At 32.0% G+C, this 24,739-nt stretch overlaps 1 protein-coding gene across 2 annotated transcripts; it reads left to right on the top strand.

Moving 5' to 3' along the window:
• Positions 1-13,526: 13,526 nt before the first annotated feature.
• LOC108321766 (uncharacterized) lies at positions 13,527-20,501 on the top strand. Of its 2 annotated transcripts, none has more exons than XM_052877949.1 (8): positions 13,527-14,033; positions 14,780-14,950; positions 15,050-15,151; positions 15,819-15,917; positions 16,495-16,626; positions 16,920-17,057; positions 17,375-17,539; positions 19,946-20,501. In XM_052877949.1, the coding sequence occupies exons 1-8, from the start codon at positions 13,653-13,655 to the stop codon at positions 20,345-20,347; spliced, it is 1,590 nt and encodes a 529-aa protein (XP_052733909.1). In that variant the 5' UTR covers positions 13,527-13,652; the 3' UTR covers positions 20,348-20,501. The 2 variants fall into 2 exon arrangements, with proteins under 2 accessions (XP_052733909.1, XP_017409106.1); XM_017553617.2 differs by having other exon boundaries at positions 13,528-14,033; positions 17,375-17,554.
• Positions 20,502-24,739: the final 4,238 nt, after the last annotated feature.

Below are 24,739 nucleotides of genomic sequence, written 5' to 3'. Positions count from 1 at the left end.
AGTTTCTACCTAAGAGCTACAGGACGTAGATTTGATTACATATCAGAGCTTGATAAATATTTGCGAGAGGATCCTGAACCTTATATAAAGTCAGTTGAGTTTGATATTTTACATTGGTGGAAAGTCAACTCAACCAGATTTCCTATCCTTGCGAACATGGCTCGAGAGGTGTTAGCCATTCCTATCTCTACCGTAGCATCAGAGTGTGCATTCAGTACAGGAGGAAGAGTGGTTAGTCCTTATCGTAGTTGCCTAACGCTTAAAATAGTGGAAGTGCTTGTTTGTACACAAGATTGGTTAAAAGGAACACCTTTCTCTATACTTTTTTATGAGGATCCTAAAGAACTTGATAAATTTGAGCAAGGTGAGATTATATGACAAACTTATATATTTTTTAATTTATATTTTAAGTGTTCAAAAATTATGAAATATTTTATTTTATTTTTGTAGAGATAACCTCTCAAGATGAAGTGGAACCTTCAAGTGCTGCTATTAATTTGGATGATTGAAGCTTTGCCACAATTTGTTAGTTATCTAAAGTACATGTGGGTAAGACTACAACCTTAATGCTTTGTTTTTCATGTTGTTTTGTCTTGGAGACGGTACACAAATGCTCAATACTGGCTTTTCAAATTACTATTTTTAATGTTAATTTCAGTGTTGTGCTACATGATGATTCAAATTACTTATATCTAAATATATTTTTCAATGAGTTACTTCAGATTGTTGCTCAGTTTATGTTTGCTGTAATAACTAACAATTCATAGGATTTAACATTCCTTCACTGTTTGGTTTTCATATTTGATGTTTTTGTTCCAAAAGAAAGTCCTAGAAATCTGGAGACTTGTATTGAATTTGATTTACAAAACTCGTTTATTCTCCAAATGTTGTTATTTAATTTACAAGTAAATATATTTGTATGTCCAGTAATAAGCTTTAATCATTTCCAGAATTCACTAACAATACGCATGCGTCATATTTACTTGTAAATGCGAATTTTTCAAGTTCTTAATCTGGACATTGCTGGCTATAACTTTTTTATCCTTGGTTCTTCACATCATCTTTACTTGCAAATTGGGAATTCGAATATCTTGTGCATATGAATATATCAGATACGATTGTTATTGATGTTAAAGGTTTTCGTTTTGTGCAGTTTTTGCTTTTGAGCTTTAATTCTTCCTTTCTTGTTTTTGGATTTATAACCCTCAACGTTTAGAACCTAGTTTTCTCATGTTCCAATCATTTTGAATATATCAGACTTACTTGAACTTGTTTAAAGGGAAATAAATGGGAGATATTAACATTTGGAGTGTCTTGTGTTCTTTTATTGAGGTTAATCAGGTTATATTAATATGTTACAGTCTGTTAATTCCATATTTTAGTGCCTTTTTTGAGTTCTGTTAATTCCAGGCTAAGTTAAGGTGTTATAATTCAAAGACCAAAATGATGGTTTTCTCTTTCAGTTGTATGGAGATGTCTGTTGTGTGACAGCATATCAAGTCTGCTTGATTCTTCAGACAATGTGATGATTATTTACATCAAGTCTATGGTTGAAGATGATGACAAGGAAGTGGTTGCTCAAGCATGCACTAGTCTGGCTGATATCATCATAGATTATGGTTTTGCAACTCTTGAGCCTTGTAAGCATATAATTATTTTACCACTTTGTAAGAGTCATTTTGCTGGTGAACTGATGCTAATGTTGAGATTTCTATACTTGCAGACTTGGCACAGCTTGTTGATGCAACTTCATTGTTGCCTCGGGAGCATTCTGCTTGTCAATAGAGTCAGACAGTGAAATCGATGATGTTGATAGTACACATGATGAAGTGCTGATTGATGGAGTGTCTGATATTCTGCCAGCATTTGCAAAGTCCATGGGTGTTTTAAATTAGTACAATTCAGTTGAAAATTAGTATAGTTAGTAGTTCAGTTCAGTTTAAAATTAATATAGTTAGTAGTTCAGTTCAGTTTAAAATTAGTATAGTTAGTAGTTCAGTTCAGTTTAAAATTAGTATAGTTAGTAGTTCAGTTCAGGTTATATTGTAGTTTAGTACAATTTAGTACAGTACAGTTCAGTACAGTTTGATAAAACAAAAAACAGTTCAGTTCAGTTTGTTTGAACTGTTTTACAGTTCAGTTCATTTAGACAAATTAGTTTTTAGTTCAGTACAGTTTTTAGTAGTACAGTGCAGTTCAGTTCCATTTGCCCAGCCCTAAACATGATAAAGTTTTCTTCTATATGTTTTGAATCAAATCGTTGTGACTTGCATACACCATTTTTTTCCTTAGAGACAACAACTAAAAGTTATGGTTTGTAGTTAAATAACAATAGTCTAACCTTAGAAAGTTATTTGACAAAAAAATTATAATCTTAGATTATGTAACCACAAACGTTTCTTAAGTGATTTTTTTTCCTTAAAACCACCTTTTTTAAACTGTTTTCTTAAATCATTAGAATAAGCCACGCTTTTTAAATAACATTTAAACAAAAACTTTTTGTTTATAATTTTAGACAACACATTTTAATTGTTACCTTTTGCTTGGACATGATTTTTTAATTATTTTATTTGCTTTTTAAGTCATGATTATTAAATAGTTATTATTGAATTTAAACCATTTTATACAACACTTTTACAAATGTTATTATACATTTAAGCTACATAAAATTAGATCCTAGATAAAATTTTACCATAAGCTAAAATGTGATTGCTTCTTTTGAATTTACATATCAAACAACATTTATAACAATTTTAAAATATAGTTTATTCCTCTATACCATAAATGAAATATTTCGGAAATTATGACTTACTTCTTAAGCTATTACGTTATTTTAAATCAATGTTATTTCAATATAAAAAATATAGTAAATTATATTAATTATTAGAAAAATATTTATTCAATATTTTCTAAAATAAATAAATCTATTAAAAATCAATATTGTATTTTTTTGTAATTAAGGATAACATAAATAAATTTTATAGCATTTAAAAATGTAATTAAATGTGAAAATAACATAATGTATACTTGAAAACATTATTGAGCAACTAAAAATATTAAAATGTGATTCAAAGTTGCTTACCACTTTCAAAATTAAAACTAATTACAACTTTTAATAAACGAGTCCTTCAATTTTTAATATTTCACTAATGTGATGTGAGATCATTAGAAGAAAGTTTTTAAAACCTCAAGATTTTTTTCACATAAGGTTATGCTAGTGTTTTAAGATCAATATATTAGGTAGAGAATTTGGACTTTCTTTAAGTTTATGTTGAAGAGTTTCTATTATTACTAAAAGTGTAAGGTGAATGACAATCTTTTAATTTTAATTAGGTTTAATATCTATTTTGATCCTTATATTTGTTAGTTTTGTTTAAAATGGTTCTCAAGTTTTTTTGACATTCAAAATGGTTCATTTTTCTGTAAAAGTTATTCAATTTGGTCTTTTCACTTACGGTGTTTAAATTGTTAACGTCGTAATGTCCACCCTAGTCAATATTCAATGTGTCGTCAATTTTTAAAATACTTGGCAAGATAAGGCCAAGTGACATAGTAATGTTAAAAGTTAAATTGTTTCTGTAAAAGGAATTGCGATTAGGGTTAAATTGGGGTTCAAGAATACAAATTGAACAGGTACGCATATTCCACATTCCACTCAATTGTTGGAAGAGATTGTACCACACAGAACTCCAATCCTCAACTTTGAACCTATAGGGAAGGATCATCGTCGAGAATAATCTCATTCTACCTCAGAAAACTCCACATAACAGATGTTTGAATATGCCGAAGCAATCACTTAGTGTAAGAAAGATAATGCACACTATATTTCACATTGCATTGAAAACTTTAGTATGACTTGTTTTTTTTCTTCTTTGAGTCTGGAACTTCTTTTGTTATCATCGCTTTAAGATATTTGCATTTTAGCAATTTGTGAAACTTATATTTCTTCGTGACAAAGATTTTTTTCATTTAATTTCATCTAAGAGTTCGGTATGGCCATATTGATTTACAAACTTGAGTTATTTGCTTCACACTATATAAATTTAGTAGACAATTGTAACATCATATTATTTGTTATCATTACAACTTTGGACGTTTTGAGCAAGATTATCATATGTAGGCTTGTGTCTAATTATTGTATTCATGTCTTAACAATCTTTTTTTATTAAAACAAATAATATTGGTTTTGTCAAAAAGGAAGCAAGTATTTCATTTTCTATGTATGTTAGGATAAGACCAGTTCGTCTTATAGAAACTTTGGTTTTGAAGTTTAACTATATAACATGAAGAGACGATCAATGAGATTAGGTATTTAATCGTGTAGCACAACGAGCGTCAAACTCGAAGAATTGAAAGGTTGCTAGAAATGCACATAAGAGCTCTATAAGATCATCATATGAATCTTCTAAAGCCTGTACAAAATAACTCTCTAAAGCCATAGGATAATATTTAGTTTTCTTTTGTTGTTGTTCTTACCCTTTGTTGTTCCTTCTCTTATTTTATTTTGTTGTTGTTTTATGTTTAATGATTAATGTGACAATCTTTATTGAAATCTGATTAAAGGATGTGTGTAAAATTGATTTCTTAAATCATATAGACCTCAAATAATAAACAACAAGATGAACAAACATGAACTAAAATTGAAACAATAATAGGAAACCAAAGCAATGCAAAACCATTAACAAAATAAAATTAGGAGTCCAACAAAACAAGGGAGTTCACTATTTCTCTAAACCTTTTTGATATTTTACAAATAAGGGAGAGAGAAATACATACTCAAGTAAGACTCTTCCTAGTAGAACATACTGCTTTTCTAGTGAGACTCTTCGTTTAGCTTGTGTATTTGTTAAACATAAAAAAAGGGGGAGATTTTCAGGATAAGACAAGCTCGCCTGATAGAAACCTTGGTTTTGAAGTTTAACTAAATAACATGAAGCGAAGAAGTCTCTGTGTATGGAAAGCTAACTACAAACTAGAAAAACACTTAGCAAACCAAATGGGATAAAACATCTAGGCTAAGAAAACAAACAACACTAAGTTAGAAAACTCCAAATCTAAATTAGAAGACCAACCTTTAGATAGACACTAGGATAGAAAAACCCCAAGTTAGAAGACAAACTTAAGATAGAAACAACTAAGTTAGAAAACCCCAAGCCCAAATTAGGAAACCAACCTTCAATCAGACACTAGGATAGAAAAAACCCAAGTTAGAAAACAAATCTTAAGATAGAAAACAATCATAAAAAACTAAGGTAAAACATCCTAGAAAACCAACTCTAAGCTAGAAGAAACACGAGAACCCTAGAAGGACACAAAGCAATGATCCAAGAAAGGGAAATGAAACTACAACTACTCAAGAAATAGACTAGAAAACAAAAGGTCTGAAAGAATAGGATAAAACTCTAGCTAGAAATAGGATAAAACTCTAGCTAGAAAGAATATATCTAAACGTTATAGGTTATCATTTAGGAGAAAGGATTAAAAAACGAAAATGAAAAACTAGACTAAGGAACTTATAAAGAAATAATAATAATAATAAAACCCAAGAAGAAAACTTAAGACATAAACCAAAGACAAACAACTTAGGATAATAATCACAAAATAACTTAGGATGAAAAACACAAAACTTAGAACCTGAAACACAAAACACAACATGTAAAAACCTTAGGAAAACACTTAGCTTCTTAGGACATAGAAAAAACATCTAGGCCATAACCTTTAGACGCATGGCTAAACGCTATTGTGCCTAAAGCGTCTAAGAGAGTTTGAGTTAAACGTTCAGTGTTTATAATACCTGGAATATGTATTCAGCTTCTCTCGAAAACAAAAATAGGTCAAGATAATGTCTCTAACAAAACGTACTAAAAGACATAATTATTAAAGTATGAAAGAAAGCTTAAGCAAGCTAAACGCTATTTGTCTAAAAAGAGACAAAAGCTAAAGAAGTGTTTACTTGACTAAACGATGTCATGAGCTTAACAAGTATCTCATCCTATGATGAAATATATATCTACGCTTGATATCCTTAGAGTAAAGAACATAATTGTAAAATGCTACCTAATAGTAGAAAATCAAAAGCACTTTATTGTTCTGAGCAAGCATTAAATGATATTAATTGCTCAACATTCAAAAACAACAAAAATGATATTTGATAAACTGATTTTACAGTGAAATCAGATCAGAAGTGGGTAATAGGAAAGACATTAACAGAATGTTCTTTCCCTAGGAAACATTAATATAAAACCTGTGAAGAAACAAATCTCAAAGAAGTAAAACACTAAAAGACTCTCAAATTAAAGTGATAACAAAACACAAGAATTCAAAAACAAAAGATAAAAACATTAAAGATAAATATAATTGTTATATATGCATCTATCTTGTGCAGGACAGTCACTACGAACGTTCTTCTTATAGATGCCAAAATGAACGTTAAGAAAAAGACAAAGAGGAGCACTTATCAGATTATCAAAAGTTGTGCCAAAAGATAAGTCAAGATCACTTTTGATAAAAGCTCTGAAAAGCACGAATGTTCTGATTAAAGACATCATCCTATGACTGACACCTACACAAAATAACCAGAAAGGAACAGATCTCAAGACAAGCTTCGTTAAAAGGTCATATTGTCAAATCCCAAGACAAGCATCGTCATAATGGCTATATCCTTAAGGTGTATAAATCGAAGACCAAAAGAAAGAAGAAGATGATGATGAAGAGGAGAGAAAATATGAAGATGTAAAGTATCTCATTATACCGAGGAAATCTCTTTGAGCTATGAATGCCAAATTCCTACTATCAAAAGGAAAAGAGAATAGCTCAAGAAAAGAAGAATACTCTCAATCTTCATCAGAATATCCACTTGAAGAAAGAAGAGAGAGTGAAATAGTGAAATACATAAAAGAGTCTCTCAAGCTTCATTGTAATATTTTCTTATGTTTATCACATGAGAGAAAGAGAGAAAAGAGCGAAGTAAAGCATCCCTCTAAAACTTCATTGTATTATATGCTTACGTATGTAAGGTGAGAAAAAGAGAGATGAGTGAAACACATACGAGTGTTTAGATTGCTTTGTACTATAATAAAATCCTCTCTACGAGAGATATAGTCTGAACTACTTGTAAACAATCGTTGATTCCAATTCTGGAGAGAATTAAAACACTTACAACTTAACTCTAAGAAGTTGGGAAATCTAGGCGAGATCATTTAGTATTAGGAGTAGTGCAAATACTCAACTGATCTAGGATAACTGAAGGTTATTCGCTGATCAAGATACTAGGAGTGGTGAAGAATATTGCACAACCAGGAGTGGGTGATACTCAAAGGAAATCTCGGCGGGTTGTTGAGTACCAGGAGTGGTGCGAATAGTCAAGGAAATCTCGACGAGTTGCTGAGTACCAAAAGTGGTGCGAATACTCAAAGAAATCTCGGCAGGTTGTTGAGTACTAAAAGAGGTGAGAATACTCAAGGAAATCTCGGCGGGTTGCTGAGTACTAGGAGTGGTGCGTATACTCAACTGATGTAGGGTAATTGGAGGTTATTCATTGATCAAGGATATCAAGAGTGGTGAATAATATTATGCAACTAGAAGTGGGGGAAACTAAACTAAACGCAGTTTCTTAGAGGTATTGAGAGCGTTTAGGGATACCAGGAGTGTTGTATAATGCTACGCAATCAGAAGTGAGTTAAACTCAATTATACTTCATTGAATATCTAATGGAACCTCTAAGTTAACTTAGAGGAGAACTGGACATAACCTTAACAAGTGAACCAATATAAAACATTTTGTGTGTTTTAATCTGTTGATAAACGATGTAATCTGTTAACTTTTCCTATGCTATTTCTCTGATATTATGGTTTGCGCTACTTAAGCTTACTGCCCACGTTCAAACTTGGATACGCTAAGTTGGTCAATTAAACGATCTCTCTAGGACAGTGTTTGCTAACCAAGCTTACTAACTCATAAGTGTTACGTACATCATGATCAGAGTGCAAGTTGCAGAAAGTTATGGAAAGACTATTCAATCCACCCTTCTAGTATTTTCCCACACATTCAATGCAGTAGTCTTTTTGTTACTTGGTTATTTTTCATTAGAAAATCAACGATTGTTTTATCAAGACTTTTGAAGGCATGACTGGTTAGATGATGTGTTATTTCTAGTTTCTCAAAATAAGATTTTTCTTGTTAAATAACAATTGTTTAAAAATCATACACAATAGATAACATATATCAGAATAAAAGAGACGTAAAGACAATTTTATCATAATAAAAAACATATATACTAGAGTATAATGTACCTTTACATAAATAAATAAAGCATGTTAGAGCAATATGTTATAATGTAAAGACACCTATATTAAAAAAGGAATGAAGCTTCTAATGAGTTTGATACAAGTCCACATGCATCTAAAGAATAAAATAATAAATTATTTTGCTATATATGTTATTATATTATATAATACCAAACTATGCAGTTCTCTCTATTTGTTATAAATAATAAAAGAAAGGGAATGATTCCTTTTTTTGAGAAGGTGGTAGTAGAGGTTAAATGTGTAAATCGTGTTTGAATGTGAGATGATGATGGTTGACTAGTGGGAATAGCTAAGACTAAAAGTTAAATGTAAATCGTGTTTATTGTTATAGTCCTATAAGTTGAAATATATTTTAGTGCATTTGGTCAACCAAAACATTTATCATTTTATCCATTTTCTCTTATTAGTAAATATCATAATCATTAAACATGGCTTGAACCATGTCAATATCGACAAGTTTGGGAATTAAGTACAATGATAATTATCAATATGGGAGAAAGGGTTTGGTCCCTAATAGATTTAGACGAAGCACCAACAAATGATATATCAAGAAAACATAAAAGAGATGCAATCTTTTGTGTTTGCTTGAACCTTAGCATCTTCAAAAACTTTAGCTTGGCGATCTTCTATATAAGTTTTAAGTTATGGTTATATATTTTATAATAAATAAGCATAGTTGATTTTATTTTTTAAGTTTATATATATTGACATTTTCTACATATTTTTGTATTATCTAATTTATTTTTTTCGTTCTTATATCCAATCATTAAAGTTATGGTACCACAACTAGTTTTATTTTAAGATGAAATGTTATGTTTTTTTTATATATGTATTGAATGATAAAATTGATTGTTTTTAATTTTGTTCAAGGAATTAAATTAGTAGTTCACTGTTAACATCTAATATATTGTATGTTCAATGCTAAAAATATGATAAATGATCTCTAATAAAAGAAGTCATTATAATTATTATTTCTTAATTATTGCATGTGTTATTAAAATTAACTTATATGATCTATTATTATTATATAATAATTTAAGCTTATGTTATGAATGCATAATTCTGTTTTTATATACTATTATTTTTAAATAAAATACTTAATTATAATGACTATTGGAAATGTAATAATTCTTATAATTATTTATTATTTTTCTTTATGTATTAAACTTTTACAAAGTAATTTTTACCTTTTACAATTTTACTTTTAACTTCTGATTTTTGGTCATGGAAGTATATCATCACATACAATTTATTTAAGACAACTACCAAGATTAATGATCTTTAATACAAAGACAATCGCCTAAACAAAACAAAAGTATAAGAATGAAAAATCTACAAAACAAAATTATATGAATCAAGACCTAATAATATATATTATGTAACGTCCATTTAAATAGTATAAACACTAAAACAAAATTAATAAAATAAAACACTTCAACTTAAGAAATATATAAAATACACTTATCCAATATAATTATAAGTCTATTCCATATTTACAATGTTAAAGAAGAACAACATAAATATTTACATAATATCTCTCAAAATATAACTATACTAAACTAACTAATATACTCTAAGTTGTACATTTGTATCATTGCCTCCTAAAGCCTGCTCCACATAAACATTTCATCCTCTGCTCACACCAATCAGGTGATCATTACAAAAAAAAAAAACCAAACATACACAAAAAACAAACAACAAACACACAAATGGTAAGCTAATGTTGAAAGGAACAAACACATAATATTATAATTCATCATACATCAAATTTCATACAAAGTTAAACAAACATCTTAAGCATACCATAAACCTAAACTTGACCATCCAAATCCAAAGTATGAATGTCGAGCTATGGTGGGTCATGCACTTGTGGTGCCTTTACTACTCTACAAAGTCATTCACTAGTACAAAAACACCGCATAATGTCAGTGTTTTTCGGCCTTTTACGAATTTGAGGTCGACGTCATATCAGAAGACGTTAAATTGACGTCGAACATAAAACAATTGGACGTTCACACTAAAGCAAATTTACGTCGAATTTTATTAATATTCGACGTTAATCAATTTTTTTTTTGTTTTTTTAATTAATTGTAATGTTTTTTTTTACAACTCTACTAGACTTGAAAAGCAGAAAAATAACAAATTTCAGATTTTGGTATTTTACAAAGCATGAACTATGAACGTGTAGTGTAGTATCAACAACAAACAACAATAACAAACAACAAACAACAAACAAGTTCAATAAAAAAACAACAAACAGGTTCAACAAAAAAATAAAATAAACAACAACAAACAAGTTCAACAAAAAAATAAAATAAACAACAAACAAGTTCAACAAATAAGTTTTTCAAAACGAAAACGAAAACGAAAACTAACCTTCAAAAGGTGGGTTCGTCAAAATAAAGTGTTGTCACCAGTGAGAGAGAAAGCACAATGCGTCTATGAAGAACAAGAACACGAAAATAATCGGTCAAAACAAACGAAAATCATACCTAAAGTAGTTAATTAACATGTATTTGTAACAAATGAAAGAAAGATTACATGTGATGGTCGTCAAATAACAAATGAATGTATTTTCAACCTCCCGCTCAAATTTTTATTGAATTCACTAACCTTTTAATGTTTAACGCTAGGGCATTCGACGTTTTATATCCTTTTGACGTTTAATTCTAGAGAATTCGACATCATACGTAAATACATTTTCACCTTTCGCCAAACATTTTCACCTTTGCGCCAAACATTTTCGCAAATTTTACCCAATATAACAAATTGAAGTCAAATTACAATTCTAAACGACGTCTAATAATTGCATTTATTTACAAAAATGTTACAGGTCATTTTTAACATTGACTATTCAGTGGTTGGACGTTGAACATGTGACGTTATACTCTATTTTTGTACTAGTGATTGCCAATGGGTTTCACCCTACCACACTCATAAGGTTAGTCCGTTCTGCGTCTTAGGATATAATGGAGCACGTAGATTAGGACCTCGTGCTACTCTTACCACATGCATTGCTCCTCTCTAATTGAGAATGACTGTTCATTAGAGTGTCAGGATAACCCTCAAGAACTTCGTACATTCATACACAACTTGAAATAACCACTAGAAGTTTTCCTTAGAAACTCTTATTCAATCATACATCGATATAAACACTAACATCATTAGTAAACTTTAATAACATTCATAAAATATACTAAACATGTCATAAAGTACCAATCAACCTTAAAATAAACCACAGAAGCAAAAGAATGAAACAACAAAGAGAGAATGCCATAAACACTAGCGTTGAGTGGGACATCCTTGTTGTTAAGGCCATTCTTTGCGCAAACCTAGCGCGTGAGCGCCTTCCTACTGCAGTTGAGTGCTAAAGCTCTCAGCTCTCTAGCGCTTAGGATCTGTTGACTGTCGTTAAGTGCCACACTAGAAGAGTGAAAACCTCTACTTTTAGCCCTAGTTGCCCCCTCATACCTCTCCTAATGATTAAAATGATATCCTAAACATTGGGAATGATTTAAAAACAAGTTTATAGCTTAAATTAGATACACTAAACCGACTTAACTACTCCAAATTGCCTAAACTCACTTCCACACTTTTTAACGCATAAATTAACAACCTAAGGGTCTAAACTAGTTAGAAATGATCCAACAACAAACCTCAAACATTTACTTCAACTCAAACTTACTATTTTAGAATCTCACTAATCAAAATCACTAAAATGAACCAAAAACCATACAAAATACACCCTATTAACTACCAACCAATTCTACATCAGATTTCCACTAACTCAAAGCTCAAAAATTTTTTAAATGACCCTAAAACAAACACAAAAACTCAGTTCCACCCATTCGACCTTTTCTTCAAAATCTCGCCTATCAACATCCCCTCTTAAGGTCCAAAACTACCTATAACTCAGTTTATTATCTACTTCCCATTACAACATCAACTTCTTATCATTTTTATACATCCTAACAACAACATTTGCAAGTTCATTCCATTCCCAAATCAAAATTATCAATGTCAACATGCATCAATTAACTAAGCTTACTCAATAAAACACGATTAACACCGATCATTGCAATTATAACCAAATTAACATACAATAACTTTAAATACTAACAACCACCAATTCATGGTTTATAATTCAAATTAAAAACAACCACTTGCTTCCCTTACCTGGTTGAGAAAACTATCACGACTTTATACATCATACTATCTCTGCCTCAACTCAAAAAGTTCTAAAAACACCTACAAACCATATAATCTTGATTAGAGTAAGTCTTGAGAACCTTTGATCAACAATGAGTTAGAAAAGAAGATCAAATGACACATACGAAAAAACTTATATGCATGTGCCTTAAACTAAGACTTAAAGAAAAATTAGTAGAAACTTACTTGTTTTATAAGAAAAATCGATAGATAGAAAATGGAAAACTCACTATTGTGATCTTTTAGACATATCTTGATCATCAAACAAATATATTAAGCATACAAAATCTTAGAAAAGAGGGAAAGAAAACTCAGATAATGACTTTTAGAAAAGATAGTGCATATTAAAATAATAAAACACGAAATTCTATTTATATTAATTAATTATTTTCATATTAAAATATTTGATCTCATTATTTTAAAACACATATCCACTTTAATATTCTATGTTCTTATATATTATATAAATAAAAAACTAAAATTTAAAAAATATAGAATTCAAAACTAAAATTAACTATGAAGTTTTTTTTTTACAAATAATAGTTTAAAACGAAAACACGAACACTTTTCTCTGTTTTGATAACATTTAAAAGAAAAAAAAAAGAAGTAGACGAGAAATAATGTCAATTGTTTTTTAATCATGATAATGGCAATTGTTTGATTGAATAAAATTAGGATAGAAAATAGAATAAAATTTATTATTATTTTTATTATATTGTTATTTTCTTTCTATCCAATCAAACAATTTTACTTAATATTTTATAATTGGACCTATTTTATTTATTTTTTCATCTATTTTAGTTCTTTCTTTACAGCCAAACCTACCCTTAAAATAATTATTAAACCCTTGGTTTCTTAAAACAACATTTGATCCTTGATAATCAATAAAACTTTATTGAATAACACTAGATTCAGTCAAAAGGCCACACAAATAATAAAAAACGTTAATAATAATGTAATAAGAAGAAAAATTAACAAAATATAAAATAAACGATAGTAATAAAATAAAATCCTTGAATTGCAGAATCCGAATCAAACACGAAGATGAATGCAGATGCAACTTTCGCACCGTTCCCTTTCTAAAATCCATTAATATTTTCTCTCATTTTCTCACACTTTCTCTCTGAACTTTCTTCAATGGCAGTTGCAGCTTTCAAATCCTCTTCGCGAAGAGGAACCCAATCCTCTGCTCCTTCCAACGCCTCTTCTTCCTCTGGCAGATCCTCCACTAGAGCTCCCAACCCCACTCGCAGGTCGAGGAGCGTGAGCGCGTTCGCTAGGGGTAGTTCGGCCATTTCCACTGAGTTCCTCAACAAGAGGGATAATCCTCTTTTCGACGAAACGCAGTCCGCGAAAACTGTTCTAGAAACTTCCACGGCGCGTGGAGCGGCGCGAAGTGCCGAACCCGCGCGCAGGGAATCAGGTCGGGCTCTTTCCAGAGCAGAATCAGGTCGACGGACGCGGTCAGCTTCGCAGTGCCCGGTTTCAAGGCGGCATCTGAGCTATTCTACTTCTGAGGTGCGTTGAACTGGTCTCTAATTACAATTAAAAGTGTTAATTGATTTAGGACTTTGCAATTGAAGTATAATTATTAATTATCAATTTTTCATATGATTTATTTATTTTATTTTGTTTAGTCCAAAAATGCATTCATTCGAGTTCCTAAATAATGATTTAATTATAATATAACAAATAAATGTAGGTAAAGTTGAAGATTAAACTAGGAGTGTGAATTTTTTAAAATAGATTATTAAACATCTTTTTTTTTTTTTCATGGACATGAGGCTGGTAAGTAAAGTTTAAGCGAGTAATGTGTTTATTTTAAAATAGAGAATTGAAAATACAAATTGAGTAAAGGGACTAAAATTGTATTGAGATTTGATTGTTTAAAACAAAAAATGTAATATAGTGTAAATTGAGGAATGAAAGTTTTGTTTGTTTGTTTGTGTGTGTCTATAATATCATTATGTTTTTGGAACCCCAAATTTGTGTTGAGAAATTTGGGGGCTCGGAACTACATCTGTCAGATAACAACTGGTGTAAGAGGTAAAATTAGTTTCTTAAATAAGTGCTGTTGTAGCTTTTCAATGTAGTATTGATTACTGTTTGTTTTTTTTTTGTATTTATATCTCTAACCATATTGATGATGCAGATCAAAAACTAAAATGAATTAATATGATAAGGTTAACTTTGGAATGGGGGCATTGAAGGAAAGGTTTACGTGAAATAGAACTTATTTGCACATTTGTTGTTTTTTTGTGTAGAGCGAGGTTGAATGTAAAGAAGGGAATGATTTGAAGTTAGTGGGGAGTAATAGAAAAGGTGATTTGGTGAGAAGAAGTGAGAATGGTGTGACTGATCAAGTGAAGGATTTGCACACATGGTCTAGTCGGCATTCATCTGTTGAGGTCTCAGATTGTTTTGCTGCCACTCTGGTTAGTTCCTTCCATTGCTGGTGTGTTTTGTAGCGTATTGGAAACATCAAGTCAGGAAAAATTTACTTATTTTTCAATGGTCATTTTGTTTGTTTGTAGTCTGGTTTGCAAACTCAAACCTGTGATGACGAAGCATCAACAGCAAGTTCTGGATTTGGTTCTGATGAGAAAACTATAAAGGCAGTTTTTGAACAGATGAAGGTGAGGTAACGAAGCGTGCAATGTATTTTTGGATTGATTGAACCGTCAAGTTGATCCTTCAAAGTTACTAGCTTGCATAGTAGTTCCCTAGATCTTTTGTCTCTAGGGCCTACTTGCTTAATAAAATCATTTGAGGACTGTTATGGTATCGTTCTAGTTCTTTGAAAAACTGGTTTGGAAATAAAAAATTTCAGGACATGTGATGATATATGTAACTTTGGTCTAATAATTCAGAGGTTTACTCTTCAAAATATGGTGAAATTGAAAGGAACCAAGCAGAATCGATTGCAGTTTTTCACCGTTTGTTGCCTCTGTTTTTGTTCCCTTACAACGTAGAACCAACTCTTTTGTTTATAAATTATAATCCATTCTATCCCAGTGGATATGAACAATATTATAGTGGTTTTATTTCGTTTCATTCCTCCTACCATTAAAAATCAATACAAAGTCATTCATAGTTTTTTGTCATGTGTGCTTAAAAACTTGATGCCACAGTTCACTGATGTAGAGTTTGTTTCCCACGAATAGGAAATTTCAATCCATGAGAAATTATTCCTCCTAGGGAGAAACTTTAATGCTTATATGATATAAAGACTGCATAAAATGAATAATTGTTCTTGATGACAATTAGATAACTTTTGGTACATTTGGGTCTTGATTTCTGTAGTCAGTACAAGGAGATCTGCCGGAAGCCAGTGATATATATGAAACAGTTCGTTCTGAAGTGAGGCGTGCTATTTCTGAGATTCAGATTGAACTTGAAAGTGTATGTTTCATAAACTCCTATATTTCTCATTGTTGGTTTTAAGTCAACTGCCACTGTTTGAATTGATTTAGCTTAGCGTGATTAATACAATATGTCACTATTCATGAGTATGTGTTTGTGTGTCTCATACTAATAATTACAATTGTATATTATTAACATTTTAAAGCTGTGAAAGGAAAAGGTTGGGTTCGACAGCTACTAGCCTTAAGTAATTGCTAGCCAAGAAGCAGGGCATGGCAGTTTATTCTCTGGAAATAAATCATAAATTGCCCCTGACGAAAAAATTGAGGACAACCTCTTCTAGTTTCACTGCATTTTCAAAGTTGAAAGTTCAACTCGTCCAGGAACACATGACATTTTACATGACTTTTCTCAATTGATACATTTCTTGTGATTTTCATTTATATTTCTAGGGAAGTGCTTACTAACATCATTTCTTTCTTTATAGTTTGTGCTCAAAATTTCTGGTTGCCCATCACAACACAACTCACAAAGTCGGAGTGTTATTTATTGTTGATATCATTGTAAAAGAAAGTATTATGCTATGTTCTAACTTGTTTCTAACTCTGGGTTTTAGGCTATCCAAAAGAGAAATGTTACTGCCATCTCTGTTAGTAATGTGGCTGATATTCCTCCTGACTCGGTAAACCCTGGTGCAATAGAATTGGTTTTGGAGATTAGAAAAGAGTATGCCAAAAAGCATGAAGAGGTGATGTTCTATTCGATACTTTTAAATGGAGCCTGGTTAACTTTTTTTTCTTTGTTGGTGCTCATCTCATAGTTGAGCTTGAGGGTTGGTATCATTGTTGCCCAAGAACATGTTTTGTTTCTGAAGCTCTTTTGTGTTTTTATGTGGGAACTCTCAAATGAGCCACCAATTCCTTTCCTCTCTCAAGATCAAATTTCAGTCTTGCCCTTTGTTTTAGAGTTTATATTGTGTATTAGGATTATAGTCTCGTCTATTTTTAGTTTCACTCTAAGCAGACCTTATCATACTTACAGTCCCAGCAGCGAGCTAGAAATCTTCGAGCAGAACTGGCCATTGAAGAGCACCGTGAGCGGGAACTGGATAGAATCTTGAGAGAAGTTCTTCCATCTCCCAAGACCCCTATTGTACAAAAATCTCGTACAGCAAGAAAAGTATGTTTTATTTTGGCATTTGTTTATTCTAATGCAACTTTTCAAACTTGTCATGCGTGATTCTTAAATTCTTTGCCCATTATAGCATGTGTTTTGTATTGTACATGGAGCTTATTTTATCATTATGAATGTAGAAAGGAAAGATTTGCCTAAATCATAAACCTTATTTGAAATATTTTAACTCATTAATCTCAGCTGTGGGATGAAGATGATGATAGTATAGCTGTTGCTATAGATATTTATGCAGTTGTGCTTTTTTTTCTGTGTATTTAATTCTGCTCCATTTCCATTTTAATGAACCAAAAACTTGGTCACAGTCGTCTAGCTTTGAAAGAAGGAGGATGTCAAAACGTCTTGCAGAAGATGCCAAAGCTTATTTTGATGAGTGTGTCTCGCTATCAACTTTTGATAGTTCTGACTTTTCATCCCAAGAGGATCCCTCACTCAATTTGGTTGGTCCACCTACTCCATCTGGCAGCCATGTATGTTTAACCGAGGCAAGTCCTAATGCTTCAGTTTCTACTTTCATTACATTCCTCAATGATTAAAAGGTCTCTCAAGATTACTTTCTCGCATAATTTTTTTCTAAATCCCTAACAAAGTTCTTAAATAATATATTTTTAATCTTATTCCATTATAATACTTGAAACCTTCGGTTATCTTGGTGTCTTAAAGGCATTAGTATGGAAATATTAAGTAATTAAAGGTGGGATACTATCATGCTTATTGACACCTGAAAATGGGGTCTAAAGTGTATGCATTCTCATTAGAGGCAAGTAATGTACACTGATCAACTATGTTGCTTGTTTGATGATCTATATTTTTAACTGTTTGCTTTTTGATATTGATATTAGACCTATAATAACTTCAAGGCTACTTAATTGTGTTCCGGTAAAATTTCTCTCAACCTGGTAGGAAGTGAAGAGCTGGGAATGAAAAACCTGACTTCTATGATGGTTCAGAATAATTTGGCTAAAGTATATTGCAAGTTTTAGTTATCACTCAAGAGTGAGAAACTGGAAGGCAGACAGAAGAAATTGATTAATAACAGTGGAAGATGCCTTTTGACTTTTATACATCTTTTGTCAAATGGCTTGTTAGGGTAGATCTTCTACAAAATTAAAACTTAATAATTGATGCCTATTGCAGGAATGCGTTAGAAAGTTAAAGTATCGCCTATTGAAGGAAACTTGTATAAACTCGTATATTCCCTACAGAGGATAGTAGTTTAACAAGGGTAGCCATATTGCTAGAGGTAAGGGGAACCAGAAAAGGAAGAAAAAAACTACAGTTCAAACCACTAAGAAAATTTGAGGTCAATGGTTTCACTATACATTATACATTTTGACATTGTTTGTTCAATAGGGAAAATGGTTGATTGTTGTTTTATAAGATTTTTCTTATGCAAGGGACAAGAAGGAAAATTGGAAATAACAAATGACAATGTTAAGATGTGTTTCTGTTAGGTTACTTTATGCGAGTAACCTAAATCTATATTCTACTCTTGCTTCAACAATCGAATAACAGAGAAAAATAAAGTATGTATGTATTATTGATTCAGTAAAGTATCGAAAATACAAGTATACTCTCCCCCAAGGAAGCCTACCTTCCTCCACTGGCAAATATGCCCAGTCTTTACCCAAAAGAAATAACCTAATTAATTAGAGTTACAGGAAGACTATTTATAGTGTCTCATTCTCGTGCCCTATCCTTTCTGCTAACATGACCTGCTTCTACTAATTACTGTTCGGTACTAGGGTATACACTGTTCGGCCTTTGATCCCATCCTCCTTTAGTTTACCGTTCGGTATACCTTCTTCCTTCTGGATACCGTTCGGTCTATACTTCTCTTCTCCCTTCTGTCTACCATTTGACATGTACTTCCCTCCTCCCTTCATTTGCCGTTCGGTACCCCTCGGCCTCTACTACCCTCCTCCCTTCTGCATACCGTCTGGTCTATACTTTCCTTCTCCCTCTGCTGTTCGGTATGTACTTCCCCCTGCCTTATCGTGATACCGTTCGGTCTACTTCTCCTCTCTTACCCCATTCGTCCTAGCTTCCCCCTTGTCTTACCGTTTGGACCGTTCCGCCTAGCTTCCCTCCTTCCTTGCTACCGTTCGGTCTTCCTCTTTTATTCCTAATAGTTTCTGACCACACAAAAGAGATCATGATAGGAAATGATTGTAGATGATGACCGATGGTGTGACACTAATTAGAGAATGTTGAATGATTTTCAGTGCTGTGAAAAGGGCAAGAAAGTTGGACGAAGTTGCTAAAATGGATTTCATGGTTAACAATACCTTAAAATATTTGGTCTTTAACTAAGCTGCATGATGGCATATAAGCCATGCAACCAATCTCTCATCCAGTGGGATAATAACCTTCCAATTTTTTTGATTTTCTGTTGCATTAAGAAGACTGGAACCAATAACAACATAACTTCTATGTTGGTTCAAAATAATTGGCTATAAGGAAGTTGCAAGTTCTAGTCATTTGCCTATGCTCTGAGAATAGGAACCAAAAGGCAGGAAGAAAATTGATTGTAGGAGTGGAAAAGACGCCTTTTACTAGCTTACTATAATAACTCTTCTCAAATGTGCTTGTTAGGGAATATCTTTCTACAAAAATTGCCAAGAGGAATGTTTTATAATCTATGGAGTGATCTTATTTCAACTTTCAATGATGACATAGTCATGTGCTAATAATGATTCCAATTCCTTATTTTTCCGTTCCATTGAATGTAAAAGGTTTTATGATAAGAAAAGCCTCGAAAAATGTGTTGGGTGAAGTTAACCTGTTTTTTGAATTGATTGAAGTTGTTACAAATTCTGTCTTGGTCTAGTACACTCCTAAGGGAAATCATGAATATTGTTGCATCATTTTCACAGGAATCAGGCACTCGAGGACAATCGATGAATATCCATTATGGTATTTCACAATCTCCTGCCAACAATGATTCTGTGGGAGCTTTTCATGGTCCAGTCAGTTCAACCTCTGACATCACAGAAACTGGTTCCAAACCCTGCTTTTCCTTTGCACAGAAACCATCCGAAACCTCTGCAATTCAACAAGACATTCAACAATACATAAAAAAGTTCGAAAAAAATGTGTTGAAGTCTTCAACAGTGAGATCAAATTATTGCGAACCTCTTGAGTATAATTTTCAGTCATCAACTGAGAGCTTGTTGATTGATAGGGTTCTTTTAAAAAGTAGAATTGATTCTGGTAATTTGTTACTATGTGGTGGTGGTAATAAATTGTTGTCAAAATTTTACGGGAGAGGGATTTGACTTGGAGGGCATAGTTCAAGCTAACTCTTTTATATGCCTTGTAATTTTGATCTTATCATTTACACATGTATAAAATCTAAACGTACAAGTGTTTATCTTTTCATGTACAAGTACAAATGTTTGAGCAATGCATTCTTTTATAACATTTTCACCATTGATTAAGATTCATTAAATGCTAATATATGAGAACCAAAAATATAAATTTTAGCAAGTTTTATTTAATCCAATGTCTTGAGTGTTTCTAAGTAAGATATGAATTGATAAAATGAGTGATTACTCGATTTTTCTTGTGTTCAACTACTTAAAAACTAATTTGGATTGTATTGTACTCCTTTTTAGAATATACTATAAATTAAGTTACAATCTTATCCAACTCTAGCAAGCTTGTGAATTGGGGTGAGTTAATTCTTTATAATTTGAAAAATATGAAGTTATGAAATGGCTATTCATGTGTTGACCTACTTAACAAATAAAAATATCTAAAAAAATTATAACCCTTCATTAGTTTATCAAAACATTCAGATATAACTTCAATTTAAATCAAATACAACTATCAATGTTCTTACAAAAAGCCGAAGTTAGAAATATTGTAGTTCATCAAATCCAATAAAATCTTAATAGTAAGTCTGGGCGAGTTATAAAAAAGGGTTAATAAGTGAAAATATATCATCATTTTTAAAGGACTAAATAAATCAACTCAATGAATTAAACTTAATTTGTGATCTCTTTTTTATTCTCCTTACCCCTTTGTCCATGTTAATATAATATGATTATTGCCATCATGTTTTCTCATGGACAAAATTTTAAACACTAATTTTTTTAATATATATATATATATATATATATATATATATATATATATATATATATATATATATATGGGGTTTGCTAATTTACGTAAGGGTTTTTTTAGTTGGTATATTTTAGTAAAGTATACCAAGTTTTAAGTTACAAAAAAGTCCCTATTAAAAAACCAACTTTAAATCCAAGGATATTTTAATAATTTTAAAATTTAATTTAAAATAAAAAATAAAAAGTAGTTTTTTATCATCTTGATTGGTCCACAAAATTATTACCTTTTATTATATATTTTTTTAAAAACAGAGAAAAGGTTGGAGTGAGAAAGATAAAAGAGAAATGGTTGAGAGGAATGAGGGAGGTGACCAACGGTTTGGGTTTTTTTTATAAAAATTATTAAAATATGTTAACCTTAAAACTTAGAATCCATAATGTATAAAGATATTTTTGTCTACTAAAATTCACTACCTAAAATGTACCAACTAAAAAACAGGCGTATGCACGTTAGCAAACCCTTATATATATATATATATATATATATATATATATATATATATATATATATATATATATATATATATATATATATATTTCTTTTAACGGATCTTCTTGATCTAACGAATTAGATATCAAGTCCATGATTATCAGTAGATGAGTTTTGATGTAAAAATTGCTTTTATGTAATAATAAGTATACGTGGAATTTACTCACAACTTATAATCAAATTAAATTTATATTTAATTTTATTAATGATATTATTTAAGATTTGTCGATTAGTTTAGATATTATTTTGATTTTCATATTTATATTGGATTAAAATGAATAAAGATGGTAACATGGAGAATGTTAAAAATCAGATAAGCTAACAATTAATGGACTGAAAAGAAAAAGTGAACGATGAGTGAACTTAGTTATGTGAGGGTACCAATAAACTCTTTTAAGTCATTTTGTGATTGATGTGGTAAGTCATGGAAATTTGGTTTATTGGTATATAATAACTAAAATTTAAAAAAGTAATGTTAGAGGTTCTAATTATGTCATTGAGATACTAGCGTGGATTTAGTTTGAATTTTTAATTATTTTTTATCTCGATACTCATATATAGTTTTGGTGTTATCTTAATTTAGTGTTTTGCTTTGGGGTAATAACTCTATTTATTTTTGAAGTTGTTAAATGACATGACAAAAAAATTATTAGTGATACTTGATGTTAGAAGTGTGACATCCTTTACGCCATGCATATATAATAAAGACGTCATTGAGTTATAATAATAGAAATCAGTTGGAAACATATAACTGAATATTGGGAATTACAGTCATTTTTAAAATACTATGAAGTCAAAGCTTGAGGTACTAGAGTCTTCCAAAATGCCATGAGTTCTACATATTAAAGTTTTTTCAAAACACATAAGTTTAAATAAGGAGATCCTAATGAAACTAGGATTCAACGTCATCTTCCTCCAATGTTTGCTCTAGGGGCACCTCCTCGACATCTGCTCCCATCCAAGTGGATGATCATCGCAAGAGGAAACATACACAAACATAGCACGAACAAAAACAAGTGGGGGTGAGCTAATTATATAAAAAGCATACAATATGACAATATGTGCATGCAAGAGTTAACTCCAATCAAGCAAGATAAACACGCATCCTAACATATTATGTTCTAGACTTGACTCGTCCGGACTTTAGAATGATAGTCGAGCTATGGCGGGTCTTGCACTCGTGGTGGCTTATGAAACTTGGGTTCCCTCACCCTACCACACTCACGAGGTTAGCTTGTTCCGGGCCTTGAGGCATATTGGAAGTCCCCAAGACTAAGACCTCCTACTACTCCTCACCACATGGTTCAATCCTCTCTACGTGAGAAGAAAGACCATTGGAGTTTCAGGATGACCCCCAAGACTGAGCTCCTACTCTCATTCTAAACATTAAGAATCTCACCAAGAGATTCTACACAGATGGAATTTGGTTTACAACTTGGATCATCTTTCCACCACTTTATAACCATACACTTTTTGCTACAATCCACATACTTGTTTGAATATCACAATGCAATACTATAAATGCAAAAGAATGTTTCACCAACAACCAAAGAGCACACTAATCAAACGCAGCACAAGAGAAAATTTAGAGAACCAAACCCAGCACTCGTCGCACAGCGCACCACCCTTGCAAGGCGAGACTAGCGCTATTCGCATAGCGAACCCACCCAGCTCGCCTTGCGAATTAAGTCTGAATAAGTATCAGACTTTGGGTCTCGCGCCTAGCGCACCCAGGTCGCTATGCGAGGGCCCAAACAGAGACCAACCCCCTTAAAACTCTCGCTATGCGTCCCACTCGCCTTTCGAATTAAATGGGAAGTGGTTCCAGACCACCACCAGTCGCATAGCGACAGGATTTGCCATGTGAATCCACAAACAGAGAGCAACACCCTCTGGTCATTCGCACAACGCACCAGCTCGCACAACAAATGACTTAGACAGTGAGCACCTTCTACAAGGTCTCGCTATGCGAGACAGCTCGCACAATGACTCTGTATCATCTATAGAACACAAATTCTACAGAATCACACACTCACACCAGCCCCTACCATTTCTAGGCCTCTTGGCAAACTTCTAAGACCTTCAATTCGTGTATTAAGCTCAATTACACCTGCCTAGATGATCCTAACCCTCCCCATTACTAATCTAAAGTGATTAAGATCAAGTTTTATCTTTTAAAACATCAACTGCTACAACTTACGGACCAAATTTCAATTCAACCCTTTTGCACCTGTTTTGACCAGTTTGATAACTCTAACAAGTCACAAATAACCTCCCTATATTGTCCCAACAGACTACAAGAGCTCTATACCCTTAACCCTCAAATTCACTATCCCACTTCCTCCAAAATAACTTAAACCATTTCCAATTCACTATGCTTTCTTTCTAAATAATATTGTAACAGACTTCACACCCCGAATCACTCCCAACATGATCCATTACAGTAAATTAAACTCATCCACTCAGTTCATAACATCACAACACAGTTCATAGTTTTCACACATCAATACATATAATACAACATACTAAAAAACGAAACATACAACTCCAAACAACATACACATTTATAAAACAAATTTAAAACAACAACTAGCTCCCCTTACCTTGGTGGTTTATAAGCACAGTACTGATCAAAACAGTAATCAAGACCCCAACAATGCCTTACACAGCCAGCACACAACAAGACCCTACAAACCACTAAAGTGGAGATAGAAATAATTCTTAGAGCTATAATAGGCAGAGAATCAAAAAAAGGAGGGGGAGGTGGGGGGGGGGGGGGGGGGGGGGGGGTGACTACTTGCTACATGCAACTAGCAAAGTTGCATGCCCTAGGTTTAAGAGATGGAGAAACAGAAAAGAATGACTTACCCGTCCAAAATGGAAACTAATCGGATGGATGGAAAGCTCTCAATTCCGTGAACGAAAGAACACCACCTATTTGACAATGCAACGGTTGAAATTTATGTAAGGGTAGAGAGAAGGCAGAGCAAGAAGAAGAACAGAGGTTAGAGAGAGAAAGAAAGGTTGGCTAATGAACTCAGAGTTGAAAA

The sequence above is a fragment of the Vigna angularis genome, chromosome 5, assembly GCF_016808095.1.
Source record: "Vigna angularis cultivar LongXiaoDou No.4 chromosome 5, ASM1680809v1, whole genome shotgun sequence".
In the NCBI taxonomy this organism is placed as follows: domain Eukaryota; kingdom Viridiplantae; phylum Streptophyta; class Magnoliopsida; order Fabales; family Fabaceae; genus Vigna; species Vigna angularis.
This window is presented reverse-complemented; position numbering and strand designations above follow the sequence as displayed.